A 14,674-nucleotide genomic window follows, 5' to 3' on the forward strand; every position below is an offset into this window, starting at 1 on the left:
TATGAACGTTCGTACTGAACAGTCATTGACCGTTCGGTTTTCCTTAGTAACACAGTTCAAATGTTGATTTTTCGTTTGGATAAATCTTCTGTTGAGGACGAGCGTCCTCGTGTCAAAATACTCTGTTGGAGCGTTCGGCCAAGCACTGTTGTATCTCGTATGTTTGAAATAGTATATTTCTCGTTCGTAAAATCTATTATTTTAAGGTTATTAACGTTCGGTCTCACACCAGCGTTCGTCCTAAAGGGTGCTCAGTTTTATACTGAACGCTCGTCCTAAAGGGTGTTCGGTTTTATACTGAACGTTCGTCCTAATTGGTGTTCAGTCTTATACTGAACGCTCGTTTTGTTTGGTGCTCGGTTTATAATGAGCGCTCGCTCAAAATGGTGTTCGGTCTTATACCGAACGCTCGCTATAATTGGTGCTCGGTCTCACACTGAGCTTTCGTCCTAATGGTGCTCGGTTTGAACTGACCGTTCGTCCTTAAAGGTGCTCGGTTTTATAATGAGCGCTCGTTCAAATATGGTGTTCGGTTTTATACTGAGGGCTCGTTCTAAAAAGGGGCTCGGTCTTATATTGAGTGCTCGCTCAAAAATGGTACTCGGTCTGAGCGCTCGTATTCTTATACAAAAATTCTTATATATGAGAATTTTTATAAAAACGTTTCCTTGAAGTCTTAAAATGTTCGCGTTTAATGTGTTCGGCCTAGGGCCTCTACACTTAAATTATTCCTGGAATATTCACGAGCGTTAGTTCCTTAAACTGATTCTCAAGGTAAATAACGTTCGTCCTATGAACAGTATATTATTCAGCCATTACCGAACGTAACTGTAAACTCTGCCGTTCGTACACTGATTCGAACGAATGTCTTTTGGTCTCGTGTCCAGCGTTCGTCCTTGGCCTTATCGGGGACAGAACGTTCGTTTTTTTTATGGTCTACAAAGAAATGATGAAAATGATTATAAAATGATAAATGATAAAGGTTGAGGAATATATGTGATGGAAAATGAATTGTGACTTTTGAATGAGAGTTCCAGTTAGGGACGACTCATTGATGAATAGTAAATTTTGGAGAGTATATGAGATGAATAGAAAGTTGTGATGTTGAACGAGCGTTCCAGGTAGGAACGACTCATGATTTAAAGGTTGAAAATTTGTAAAGTATGACTGTGGGAAGTTAATGCTGGCTGTTGTTGGTTTGGTTGGTCGTTCGACCACTTCATGTGTTCGTTCTTAAGTGATGTTAGACCGTTCGGTATTTTTCTTGTGTAAACCGTTCGGTCAGGTTTCTTGTACGTTCGGTTTTCAATTGTAACTTTAGTTTGGACGTGCGGCTGTGCGCGTTCGTCCGTTATGTTGTAACAGTGATTAAGGATGTTCAGTGAATTATTATTAAATGTGATTTTCTAAATTATATAGTTTATGACTGTATTTTTAATTGGAAAAGTGTTTGAACTATTATATAGAACAACAACACCACACATCACTTTCGTCCATCTCTCCTCGAGATGTCCAAATCATACTCAATTTCATTATTCACATTCACAATCATAATATCCCAGTAATTTAGCATATCTCATGCATTCACATACTTTACATCACAGCATATATTTCAAACATTTGTACACATAATTCAATTCCAGGGAAAACCAACTTAGAACCCAACACTATTTGCAGAACACTTTTCATCCGAACACTATTCACGGGACACTATTCATCCGAACGCTATTCACTGAACGTCAATTGGAAGAACACTATTTGCCGAGACTAATTTGGCCGAACGCTATTCAACAAAACGAACTGGACGAACGCTGTATGACCGAACTCTGTATGCCGAACGATATCTGCTGAATACTATTTGACCGAGCACTATCACCCAACACTATTAGACGAACGCTACTCAACGAACGCTATTTTCAAAAAAACCAGGTCGAACACTCTTTGGACGGACGTTATCATTTCCTACAATATCATGTCGAACGCTAAAACGGAGCACCAACAATATTCAGCCGAACGCTAAAACAGAGCATCACTCAAAATGAATTCTGCCAGAACAAACGCTATGATGGAAGCCTAAGACTAACACAATTTGAACGAACGCTAAAGTTAAAGCCAGAGAAAAATATGATCAAGATCGAACGCTATCCATTATTAACACACTAAGACCGAACGCTCATAATCAGCATTAAACCAAGACCGGACGCTTATAATCAGCATTAAACCAAGACCGAGCGCTCATAATCAGCATTAAACCAAGACCGAGCGTTCAAGATCCAAACCCAGGAATATCAACTTTAAGCCGAACGATTAAAATCACTAATTCATCAAAACGAACGCTCAAGATCGCTTCCTGAAAATAACAATTTAGGACGAACGCTTACAATTCCTTAGTTCACTAAAACCGAACGCTAGAAAATCCCAAACTTAAGACCATTGAATTAATACCGAACGTTCCCAAACACAAAGACCGAACGCTCAAGATCCAAATCTAGGAATACCAACTTTAAGCCGAACGCTCACACTCGCTAATACCCAAGGCCGAACGCTAAGGTCGAAATCCATTTAACAGAACAGTATTAAATCAACACCTGAACGAACGGTACTAAATCCATTCTGACCGTTCGGTACAAAATCAAATCCTGAGAATACTAATTTAATCCGAATACTACAATTTCGAACGTTCAATATCAAACTAAAGAATATCAATTTACAACCGAACGTTCCACATCTAAGTTTACGAATATAAATTTAAAACCGAACGCACACTAATACATCAAAACCGAACGTTCAAGATTCAATCTTATGAATATCAGATGAAGGCCGAACGCTACAATTACTAATACACGAAAGACCGATCGTTCGAACGCTCAAGATTGAAACCTAAGTGTACCAATTTAACAACGAACGCGCAAAGTCAATTATACACCCAGACGAACGCTCTAGATCACCATTGGAGACTACTGAATTAAAATCGAACACTACAATCACTAATACATCAAAACCGACCGTTAAGATCCAAACCTAAGAATTTCAGATGAATACCGAACGCTCATGATTCAAACCTAAGAATACTTCGCGAAGGCCGAACGCTCAGAATTGAAACCTCAGAATATCAATATAAGAACGAACATTCAAGATTGAAACCTAAAATACCAAATTGGGAACGAACGCTCATAATCATTAATCTACCATGACCGAACGCTACAGATTGCTTTATGAGAATGCTAAACTAAGGACGAACGCCTAACATTACTAATTCACTGGATACTGTTTGGACGAACGTCTAGTATATTACTTACTTTGCCTAAGGACAAACGCGAACGCCCGTTACCTTAGAACACAAATTTGACGAACGTCTAATATATTACTTACTTTGCCTAAGGACGAACGCGAACGCCCGTTACTTTTGCCGACCACTAATTGGTCGAGCAATTTGGACGAACGCCCCATTTTTACTGACCAAAATTGAACGTACGCGCGTTCTGCAGAATTCTGCAGAATCGCACCAGATTTTCCAAAAAACCCAGAAACCCCATTTTTCATCCCCTTCTTCCCAGATTTGCATCAAATACAGTATATTTCAACAATCAAACAAAATATCTAACTCCCCTTACAATCAAACAAAAGATCTAGCTCCCCTTACAATCAAACAAAAGATCTAGCTCCCCTTACCTCTTAAAGACTTCCTTTGATCTAGAAATGCAGTGTCTTGATCTCCTTGCAACTCCAAAAGTTCTCCACTTCACCTCTCCCAGATTTGCAGCAAGCCTTAGACTCCTCCAGATGTAGCACCGAACACCCCTCTTGAATCAATCTCCTCCAAGACTTGCAATCCAAGGCCTCCTTGCACTTCAGCAGCTCCCCACTTCACCCTCTCACAGATATGGCAGCAAGAATTCCACTCCTCCAGAATTTCAGAACCAGCACCCCTTGAATCCAATGGGTTCTTCTCTTAAAAGGAAAGAAGACTCTACACTCCACTGTTGGTGCTAGCTTGGACGATACTCAGCCGTTCCTTCCACTCCTCAATGCCAAGCCCACTACGAAGGTAATGATGGTGTCTCCCTTGGTGGCTGAAGCACTTCCAGGTAGAGAGACCCACCACTCACATCTGCTGCTGAACAAAGCCAAAACAGTGGTACTTCCACTTTTGCTGAACGTGCAGCCACCCACATGAGGCCCACCCCCACCACATTTTCTTTTCTAAAATAAAAGAACGTGCGGTCCTTACAAGAATGGTTAACAATTAAATCTGTAGGGATTCTGAATCTTGACAATCACGAGCAAAAATAAATTTAGAATTGGATAAAATGAAAGAGCAGTAACAATCACTTGCAAATAAATTTGATTCGTTTAGTAGCAGGTTAATTTACTAAGCAATTAATTCATTTTTTAGATACTTTACTAGCATTGTTCCTTTATCCACTTGATGTCTTCCTCTATATTAATGAGTTTGTTGTATAGTGATCAGTAGGCAGTAGCATTATAAGCCATATAAAACAAGTATCAAATTCGAATGGTGTTCAGGCGAGCCATGTTATGATTAACTGAAAATGCAAAGGGTGTGCAATAAATAATTAGAATTCGTAACTGAGTTTGCAAAATATAAACCAGAAATTTTATGATGGCCTTCACTTCAACAAAATGTTTCACTGGCTATATTCATCATCTTTAAATTCGAATTACAAGTTAATTGTCTTGTGTCACGCCCCATTATTTTTCTGCTGACTCACCTCTCTACTTTCATAAATGCACCTTGCCACGCTTACACCTCCATTGACACGCCCACCCTTCATTTAAAACGCACTCACGTTCAATATGCATGCATGCTGACAAGTGTCACTTTGGAACGTTCTAAAAACGTTAATGGAATCCAAGTGGCAGCAGACGGTTGGACGATCGTCCTGCGTGGGGAAAGAAATGATTTTCTGGAAAACTCTTTCCCTTTCTCTGTGCATTTCATCTTCTTCCTCAAATTTCTGATCTCCTAAATTCTCCATTCTCTCTCTAAAACCTGTCTTTCTTCTCTCTTTGGTAACTCATCATCCCTTGCTCCGTTCACGTTTCAGCACCGTGAGAAGCATCCCTGCACCGTGAGCTTTCCATCAAACCGATTGGTTTTGGATTCTGAAACGGGTAAGTTTCACGTCCTCAACCACTCTTCATTTTCAACATGCAAGCTTCGTTTTAATCTGCATGCACCTTCTCTGAACCAGTATTGGTTTTCTGTAATTTTAGTTGGAAGAGTTTTGGGGTTTTGAACGTTAAGGGTAGAAGAATATACTGGAATCTTGTGTTCTTTTTGAAGAACGAAAGCACGCTACTTAATCCGGGTAAGGGAAGCTTGTTAGAATTTAATTCACATGATCTCTGTACTGCATGCGCGTTACGTAATGTTTGAAAGTGTGATTTATGATATTTGACTCTTGAGTTTAGGAATATGATTCTGAGATGATATATGAAAATGTTGCATGTATGTACTGGGAATTATATGCTGAGTGTATGAATGGTCTGTGACGTTGTATGTGGATGATTTTGATAGTTGAATGTTAGTATATGATGTTGATTAAAAGCATGAGAAGCATGGAAAAATACTAGGTTAAGATTGATTTAATGCATGAAAGTTTATACTGGAAAATGAGTTACTGTAAAAGAAGATTTATGTGAAAAGTGCATGAAATTGAACGTTCGTATCGATACGGTCATTGACCGTTCGGTATTATCAGTGAATTCTTGTGTTAGTCGGACCCTTTCATTTGGAAAGGACTCCCTTTGAGAACGAACGCCCTCTTATATAGTTTTACGTTGTGCTTTCGGTCATACGTAAACATCACGAGTGTTGTGTGAGAATTGAGAAGTCTGAGAATATCCCTTTGAACTTTTAGTCAAATTATTAAAACATAAACTTTAAATTATCTCATCTTATATAAATCCCAATTTCTATGATTTTGAATTCAGCTAAGAGCCTTAACCTAAAAACGTACGTCCTAAGTGGCGTTCGGTCTTAGACCGAACGTTCGTTCAAAAAGGCAAACGATTAGCAGCGCTCGTTCTTTTGTCGAGCGTTCGTCTTTGGTAGCGTTCGACCTTATGTCGAGCGTTCGTTCGTGATAGCGCTCGTTCTTTTGTCGAGCGTTCGTATTTGATAGTGTTCGACCCTTGTCGAGCGTACATCCTTAATAGCGTTCGGCCTCTGTCGAGCGTTAGTCTTTAATAGCTTTCGGCCCTTGTCGAGCGTTGGTCTTTAAATAGCGTTCGTCCTGATCTTTAAATAGCGTTCGTTCTGATCTCAAATAGCGTTCGTCCAAACAGTGATTTAACGTTCGTCTTTTATGGAAGTGTAATTAAGAATGAAAATGTGATGTTGAGGGAAGTATAAATTGTGCGAACCATATATGAATTGATATTATGATTTTGGAATTTGAACGAGCGTTCCAGGGTGGAACGACTCTTGTCTGGATATTGACATTTGTAGTATGAACGTGGTAAGCTTAGATGGTGATCCATCCTGATATTCCGTGAGTGCTCGTTCTCAAGTAGAGATGAGTAGGTCATGCGTGGGAATGGCAGGAGGTCTAGACCATAACTGTAACTTGGCAAAAAGACTAACCTCAGGTGGATACTGATGAGCATTCCAGTTAACCCACCTGAGTGCATGGACGCCTTAGCTACACAGGTTTCATACAGTCCGGACGGTCGGTCTAGTATCAGGATTTTGGTTGAGTTAATGTATGATTTGAATGCATGTGGTATGAATAAATTGATACGTTTGTTATGTATGAACTGTATGATTGACTTGAATTAAATTCAATAAGCTTACCCTTGCAATTCCTTTGTGTTGTCTCGTCTATGTATATCTGTCTTGTCGAATGCAATGATCATCCGTGTGGATGTGAGCAGATGGGGAGGCGTTACTTGAAGAAACGTTGGAAGAAGAAAATTTGGAGGACGCCAACCTCGTAGAAGTGGAAGTAAAGGCCGAACAGTAGAGGCGTTCGGTTGTTAGTTAGGTTAGCGAGCGACTGTGAGCGAGCGCTCTTTTATCGTTTGTTATAGTTTGACGTTCGGTATTTATTTTGTAAACCGTTCGTCCTTATTTTTGTAAACGCTCGTTAATTTTTATATAACAGGCCGTTCGGCCATTTGTTTAATCTGTTCCTTTACGTTTAAAACTGTTTTGGATTATTAATACGTGTAATTATTCTAAGTATATAGTTGATGACTGTATAATTTTGGGATGTTACATTATTGGTATCAGAGCAGTTTTGTTCTCTTAAGAACGCTGTAGGTTATGAGTGCATTGCGTTTTTGCTGTGTGCTGATCGTATGTTTAATAAGTTAATGATTTAACTATTAGGCATTTCTAACGTTCGTTTTCTCTGGTACAGAAAACGATGGCACCTAGACTTCCTCCTCCTCCCCAACCGAATGAGTCCGATACGTCCAGCAACACTAGGTTGTTGGAAACCGTAGTTGAACGACTGCATCAACAGAACACCACGTTGCTGGAGCAAAACGCCACCCTGATGCAGCAAAACCAAGCTGCTATGCAAGGTTTGGAGGCCTCGCGTGTCAACTCTGAAAACACGCAGAGGCAGTTGATGGAGATCTTGGCTGCAACTAGAGGTGCGCCTGGAGCATCTTCTTCCAACGCTGCCCCGCCTACTGCCGAATGGAGCTTGGAGAGTTTCCTCCAACACCATCCTGCTAAATTCAATGGGAAGGGTCTCCCAGACGAAGCGGATCAGTGGTTGAGGGATATAGAGAAGATCTTTAATGCTAAACGATGCCCTGATGAGAACAGGTTGGCGTACGCTGAGTATTTACTGACTGGAGAAGCGAGCCATTGGTGGTCGAGCGCTAGGGCTATTCTTACGGACGCGCAGCAACCGATCACCTGGGAAGTATTTAGAAACAAATTTTATGAGGAATACTTCCCTGACAGCGTGCGGTTTGCAAAGGAGGTGGAATTCCTACAATTGGTTCAAGGAAATATGTCCGTCTCGGAGTACACCAACAAATTCAAACATCTCGTCAGGTTCAATACTATGGCCACAAGTGAAGTGTGGCAGTGTAGAAAATTCGAGAATGGATTAAGGAGTGATCTCAAGGTGTTGATTTCCAGTCTATGTATCCGGACGTTCCCAGCCATGGTTGAAAGGGCTAAAGTACTTGAGAAAAATATGGCTGAGGTGGAACAACATAAGAAACAACAGGCGTCGAGAGGACCAGTTATGTCGAGACCTAATGTAAATCGGAACCGGACCCCATACGCTCGTCCAGCCCAGTCGAGTGGTTCACAAACTATGGTAGTTGCTGGACAAGCAAATCAACAAGGGCCGGTCAGATGTTTTCAGTGCGGAGGACCTCACTTTAGATCATCATGCCCTCAATTGGTTGGAGGGAAATATTGCACTCGTTGTAGAAGAAACGGTCACCTGGAGAACGAGTGTAATATGGGCGGACGTACAGTGATGAGGCCGCCGAACGCTGGAAGGACTCAGCAAGGAAGAGGTGGACGAGCCCAAGCTGTAGGGCGAGTATATGCGATCACTGGTGCAGAAGCAGCGAGCTCAGGTACGCTCGTTACTGGTACCTGCTTAGTTCATGGAATTCCTTGCTGTGTGTTGTATGATTCTGGGGCAACACACTCCTTCATCTCGAAGGCGTGCGTTGATAAGTTGGGATTAACCGAGAGTGAGATGCAGTTCGACTTAGTGGTGTCAACCCCAGCTGCTGGAGAGGTTAGGACGTCTACCATGTGCGTTAGATGTTCTGTTGAAGTAGAGGGGCGTAGATACAAGGTAAACTTGATATGTTTGCCTCTCAAGGACTTAGAAGTGATTCTGGGAATGGATTGGCTGAATACCAATCGCATCCTCATAGATTGTGGGGCTAAGGAGTTGATTTTTCCTGAGGAATGTGAAGAAGAGTTAGGAGTGACGCTCAGTCAAGTTAAAGAAGATATCATGGAGGGCGCCAGTTGCTTCTTGATCATGACGCATGAAGACCGAGAGTTGGCGGATAAGAGTTGTGAAAGTTCGTTCAATAAGTACGCTGAAGGACGAACGGTCGTGGACGAATTCTCGGATGTTTTCCCGGATGAAGTGCCTGGTTTGCCTCCCGTTCGTGAAGTTGAATTTACCATAGATTTGGTAACTACTGCGGCCCCTATATCCGTTCAACCGTATAGAATGGCACCCGCTGAATTGGTGGAACTTAAAAAGCAAATAGAAGAGTTGATGGACAAGAGGTTCATCCGTCCAAGCGTGTCACCTTGGGGAGCGCCCGTGTTATTGGTGAAGAAGAAGGATGGCAGCTCTCGGCTTTGTATTGATTACCGTCAGTTGAATAAGCTGACCATCAAGAATAAATACCCACTGCCTCGCATTGACGATCTACTGGACCAGTTGCATGGAGCGAGCGTTTTCTCTAAGATAGACTTGAGGTCAGGCTATCACCAGATTCGGGTCAAGGAAGGAGACATCCAGAAGACAGCCTTCCGTTCGCGTTATGGACATTATGAGTACGTGGTCATGCCGTTCGGTGTGACGAACGCTCCAGCAGTCTTCATGGACTATATGAACCGCATCTTCAGGCCGTATTTGGACAAGTTCGTGGTGGTGTTTATTGATGATATTCTCATCTACTCCAAGAGTTGTGAAGAGCATGAGGAACACTTAAGGGTGGTACTTGGAGTGTTGAGAGAAAAGGAGTTGTACGCCAAATTATCTAAATGTGAATTCTGGATGAAGGAAGTACAGTTCTTGGGTCATGTTGTGTCTGCGGGTGGAATTTCAGTTGATCCGGCCAAGGTACGAGCGGTCTTGGAATGGGAGAGTCCACGCTCGGTTACAGAAGTTAGAAGCTTTGTAGGGCTCGCGGGCTACTATAGGCGTTTTATAGAAGGATTTTCTAAGATAGTAGCACCGTTAACCCAGCTGACCAGGAAGGATCACCCGTTCGCTTGGACCGATCGGTGTGAATCTAGTTTTCAAGAGTTGAAGCAGAAGCTGACGAGCGCTCCAGTATTGGTAATTCCGGACACCGCCAAACCTTTCGAAGTTTACTGTGACGCATCTCACCAAGGTTTGGGGTGCGTTCTTATGCAAGAGAAACGAGCAGTGGCGTATGCATCACGGCAGTTGAAGATACATGAGAAGAATTACCCAACGCACGACCTAGAGCTAGCAGCGGTCGTTTTTGCTCTAAAGATTTGGAGACACTACTTGTATGGATCCGTCTTCCAAGTCTTTAGTGATCATAAGAGCCTCAAGTACCTCTTTGATCAAAAGGAGTTGAATATGAGACAGCGGAGGTGGCTTGAGTTCCTAAAGGATTATGAGTTCGAGTTGCTTTATCACCCTGGTAAAGCGAACGTTGTGGCGGATGCTCTAAGTAGGAAGGCGGTTCATGTCTCGGTAATGATGGTGAAAGAGCTAAGTTTGGTGGAGAGTTTCCGAGACCTAAGGTTACAGTTCGAGCTGGGAACGAACGTTATCAAATGCTGTAACCTTAGTATTTCGAGCAGCGTGTTTGATCGTATCTGGATGAAACAACGAGAGGATGAAGAATTGATGAAGATTTTAAGTGCGCTCGGTACGGATCAAGCCAAGCATTTCAACGCTGGAACGGACGGCATGTTACGTTACATGGGACGTACGTGCATTCCGAATGATGGCGAGCTGAAGAGAATTATCTTAGAAGAAGGCCATCACAGCCGTCTTAGCATGCATCCAGGCATGACTAAGATGTATCACGATCTCAAGCAGTCGTTCTGGTGGCCAGGGATGAAGAGTGACGTTGCACGTTTTGTGGCATCATGCCTAACATGTCAACGTGCTAAGGCTGAATATCAAAGACCGGGTGGTTTACTACAGCAGTTGGAGATTCCCGAATGGAAGTGGGACAGCATTTCAATGGACTTCGTGACTCACTTGCCTCGCACGGTCAAGAATCACGATTCTATTTGGGTAGTAGTGGATCGTCTAACCAAAAGTGCTCACTTCCTAGCGGTCAATTTGAAGATGTCCATGACCAACTTGGCCAAGCTCTACATCAAAGAGATCGTTCGTTTGCATAGAGTGCCGTCCAGCATCATCTCTGACCGAGACACAAGGTTCACCTCTCGGTTTTGGCAGTCGTTGCAAAGCGAGCTGGGCAGCAAACTCCAAATGAGTTCTGCTTATCATCCTCAGACGGACGGTCAATCCGAGAGGACAATCCAGACGCTCGAGGATTTATTAAGGACGTGCGTACTCGATCACATGGGCGTTTGGGATGAGGTACTACCGTTAATAGAGTTCACCTACAACAACAGCTTCTAGTCGAGCATTGGAATGGCTCCTTTTGAAGCCCTATACGGACGCAAATGTCGCACGCCACTTTGTTGGTTTCAAGAAGGAGAACACATATTGACTGGACCAGAGCTCGTTCAACAGACAACGGATAAGGTGAAATTGATACAAGAAAGATTGAGAACGTCCAGAAGCAGGCAGAAGTCATACGCCGATAGGAGAAGACGACCACTGGAGTTCAAAGCTGGCGATCATGTTTTTCTCAGGATGAATCCAACTACTGGAGTGGGCAGAGCGTTGCGTTCAAAGAAATTATCTCCTAAATTCGTGGGACCTTATCAGATTTTGAAAAGGATTGGACCTGTTGCATACGAACTAGCCCTACCTCCACAATTGTCCAACCTTCATCCGGTATTTCACGTGTCTCAACTCCGGAAGTACGTAGCTGACCCCTCGCACATATTGGAGCTGGAGAACGTTCGTCTTCAACAAGACCGAACGATAGAAATGAAGCCGATACGCATTGAAGACGAACGCTCTAAATTATACAAAGGGAAGGACGTTCGACTGGTGAAAGTGTTGTGGGACGACAAGACTGGCGATTCTACGTGGGAAGTTGAAGATGCCATGAAGGACTTATACCCTCATTTATTCCCTGGTAAGTCTTCAATTTTCGAGGACGAAAATTTTTGTAGTTAGGGGGATTGTCACGCCCCATTATTTTTCTGCTGACTCACCTCTCTACTTTCATAAATGCACCTTGCCACGCTTACACCTCCATTGACACGCCCACCCTTCATTTAAAACGCACTCACGTTCAATATGCATGCATGCTGACAAGTGTCATTTTGGAACGTTCTAAAAACGTTAATGGAATCCAAGTGGCAGCAGACGGTTGGACGATCGTCCTGCGTGGGGAAAGAAATGATTTTCTGGAAAACTCTTTCCCTTTCTCTGTGCATTTCATCTTCTTCCTCAAATTTCTGATCTCCTAAATTCTCCATTCTCTCTCTAAAACCTGTCTTTCTTCTCTCTTTGGTAACTCATCATCCCTTGCTCCGTTCACGTTTCAGCACCGTGAGAAGCATCCCTGCACCGTGAGCTTTCCATCAAACCGATTGGTTTTGGATTCTGAAACGGGTAAGTTTCACGTCCTCAACCACTCTTCATTTTCAACATGCAAGCTTCGTTTTAATCTGCATGCACCTTCTCTGAACCAGTATTGGTTTTCTGTAATTTTAGTTGGAAGAGTTTTGGGGTTTTGAACGTTAAGGGTAGAAGAATATACTGGAATCTTGTGTTCTTTTTGAAGAACGAAAGCACGCTACTTAATCCGGGTAAGGGAAGCTTGTTAGAATTTAATTCACATGATCTCTGTACTGCATGCGCGTTACGTAATGTTTGAAAGTGTGATTTATGATATTTGACTCTTGAGTTTAGGAATATGATTCTGAGATGATATATGAAAATGTTGCATGTATGTACTGGGAATTATATGCTGAGTGTATGAATGGTCTGTGACGTTGTATGTGGATGATTTTGATAGTTGAATGTTAGTATATGATGTTGATTAAAAGCATGAGAAGCATGGAAAAATACTAGGTTAAGATTGATTTAATGCATGAAAGTTTATACTGGAAAATGAGTTACTGTAAAAGAAGATTTATGTGAAAAGTGCATGAAATTGAACGTTCGTATCGATACGGTCATTGACCGTTCGGTATTATCAGTGAATTCTTGTGTTAGTCGGACCCTTTCATTTGGAAAGGACTCCCTTTGAGAACGAACGCCCTCTTATATAGTTTTACGTTGTGCTTTCGGTCATACGTAAACATCACGAGTGTTGTGTGAGAATTGAGAAGTCTGAGAATATCCCTTTGAACTTTTAGTCAAATTATTAAAACATAAACTTTAAATTATCTCATCTTATATAAATCCCAATTTCTATGATTTTGAATTCAGCTAAGAGCCTTAACCTAAAAACGTACGTCCTAAGTGGCGTTCGGTCTTAGACCGAACGTTCGTTCAAAAAGGCAAACGATTAGCAGCGCTCGTTCTTTTGTCGAGCGTTCGTCTTTGGTAGCGTTCGACCTTATGTCGAGCGTTCGTTCGTGATAGCGCTCGTTCTTTTGTCGAGCGTTCGTATTTGATAGTGTTCGACCCTTGTCGAGCGTACATCCTTAATAGCGTTCGGCCTCTGTCGAGCGTTAGTCTTTAATAGCTTTCGGCCCTTGTCGAGCGTTGGTCTTTAAATAGCGTTCGTCCTGATCTTTAAATAGCGTTCGTTCTGATCTCAAATAGCGTTCGTCCAAACAGTGATTTAACGTTCGTCTTTTATGGAAGTGTAATTAAGAATGAAAATGTGATGTTGAGGGAAGTATAAATTGTGCGAACCATATATGAATTGATATTATGATTTTGGAATTTGAACGAGCGTTCCAGGGTGGAACGACTCTTGTCTGGATATTGACATTTGTAGTATGAACGTGGTAAGCTTAGATGGTGATCCATCCTGATATTCCGTGAGTGCTCGTTCTCAAGTAGAGATGAGTAGGTCATGCGTGGGAATGGCAGGAGGTCTAGACCATAACTGTAACTTGGCAAAAAGACTAACCTCAGGTGGATACTGATGAGCATTCCAGTTAACCCACCTGAGTGCATGGACGCCTTAGCTACACAGGTTTCATACAGTCCGGACGGTCGGTCTAGTATCAGGATTTTGGTTGAGTTAATGTATGATTTGAATGCATGTGGTATGAATAAATTGATACGTTTGTTATGTATGAACTGTATGATTGACTTGAATTAAATTCAATAAGCTTACCCTTGCAATTCCTTTGTGTTGTCTCGTCTATGTATATCCGTCTTGTCGAATGCAATGATCATCCGTGTGGATGTGAGCAGATGGGGAGGCGTTACTTGAAGAAACGTTGGAAGAAGAAAATTTGGAGGACGCCAACCTCGTAGAAGTGGAAGTAAAGGCCGAACAGTAGAGGCGTTCGGTTGTTAGTTAGGTTAGCGAGCGACTGTGAGCGAGCGCTCTTTTATCGTTTGTTATAGTTTGACGTTCGGTATTTATTTTGTAAACCGTTCGTCCTTATTTTTGTAAACGCTCGTTAATTTTTATATAACAGGCCGTTCGGCCATTTGTTTAATCTGTTCCTTTACGTTTAAAACTGTTTTGGATTATTAATACGTGTAATTATTCTAAGTATATAGTTGATGACTGTATAATTTTGGGATGTTACATCTTGTCTTTGTGTTGACTTAGAATGCTAATGGGGTCAGCGGTTCTAGTCTAATTAGCCAGCTTATCTCAATTTTATTATTTCAATAGTTCACTTCTCACTTTTCCCACTATCTTATTGTTACCGAAT

General features: G+C 42.0%; 2 protein-coding genes across 2 annotated transcripts; both read left to right on the forward strand.

The window, feature by feature from the left end:
* Positions 1–4,054: 4,054 nt before the first annotated feature.
* Positions 4,055–11,083, forward strand: LOC148200314 (uncharacterized). Its single transcript, XM_088112896.1, has 7 exons — positions 4,055–4,138; positions 7,725–8,585; positions 8,667–9,253; positions 9,599–9,689; positions 9,756–9,815; positions 10,314–10,659; positions 10,881–11,083. Exons 1-7 carry the CDS (start codon positions 4,055–4,057, stop codon positions 11,081–11,083), a joined length of 2,232 nt encoding a protein of 743 aa, XP_087969022.1.
* Positions 11,084–11,339: 256 nt separating this feature from the next.
* Positions 11,340–11,996, forward strand: LOC148200315 (uncharacterized). Its single transcript, XM_088112897.1, has one exon. The coding sequence runs from the start codon at positions 11,340–11,342 to the stop codon at positions 11,994–11,996; it is 657 nt and encodes a 218-aa protein (XP_087969023.1).
* The last annotated feature ends 2,678 nt before the right edge of the window (positions 11,997–14,674 follow it).

This window comes from Vigna umbellata, chromosome 4 (genome assembly GCF_029865625.1).
Source record: "Vigna umbellata cultivar VRB3 chromosome 4, Vumbellata_1.0, whole genome shotgun sequence".
NCBI classification, from domain to species: domain Eukaryota; kingdom Viridiplantae; phylum Streptophyta; class Magnoliopsida; order Fabales; family Fabaceae; genus Vigna; species Vigna umbellata.

Excerpts from the sequence above, each read along its gene's own strand:
- LOC148200315 (XM_088112897.1), top strand. The coding sequence starts at position 11,340 with ATGGCTCCTTTTGAAGCCCTATACGGACGCAAATGTCGCACGCCACTT.
- LOC148200314 (XM_088112896.1), top strand. The coding sequence starts at position 4,055 with ATGGTGTCTCCCTTGGTGGCTGAAGCACTTCCAGGTAGAGAGACCCAC. Across the intron at positions 4,139-7,724 it reads TGAACAAAGCCAAAACAGTG|GGTCTCCCAGACGAAGCGGA; the intron begins GTACTTCCACTT and ends TTCAATGGGAAG. Across the intron at positions 8,586-8,666 it reads CAGCGAGCTCAGGTACGCTC|GCGTGCGTTGATAAGTTGGG; the intron begins GTTACTGGTACC and ends TTCATCTCGAAG.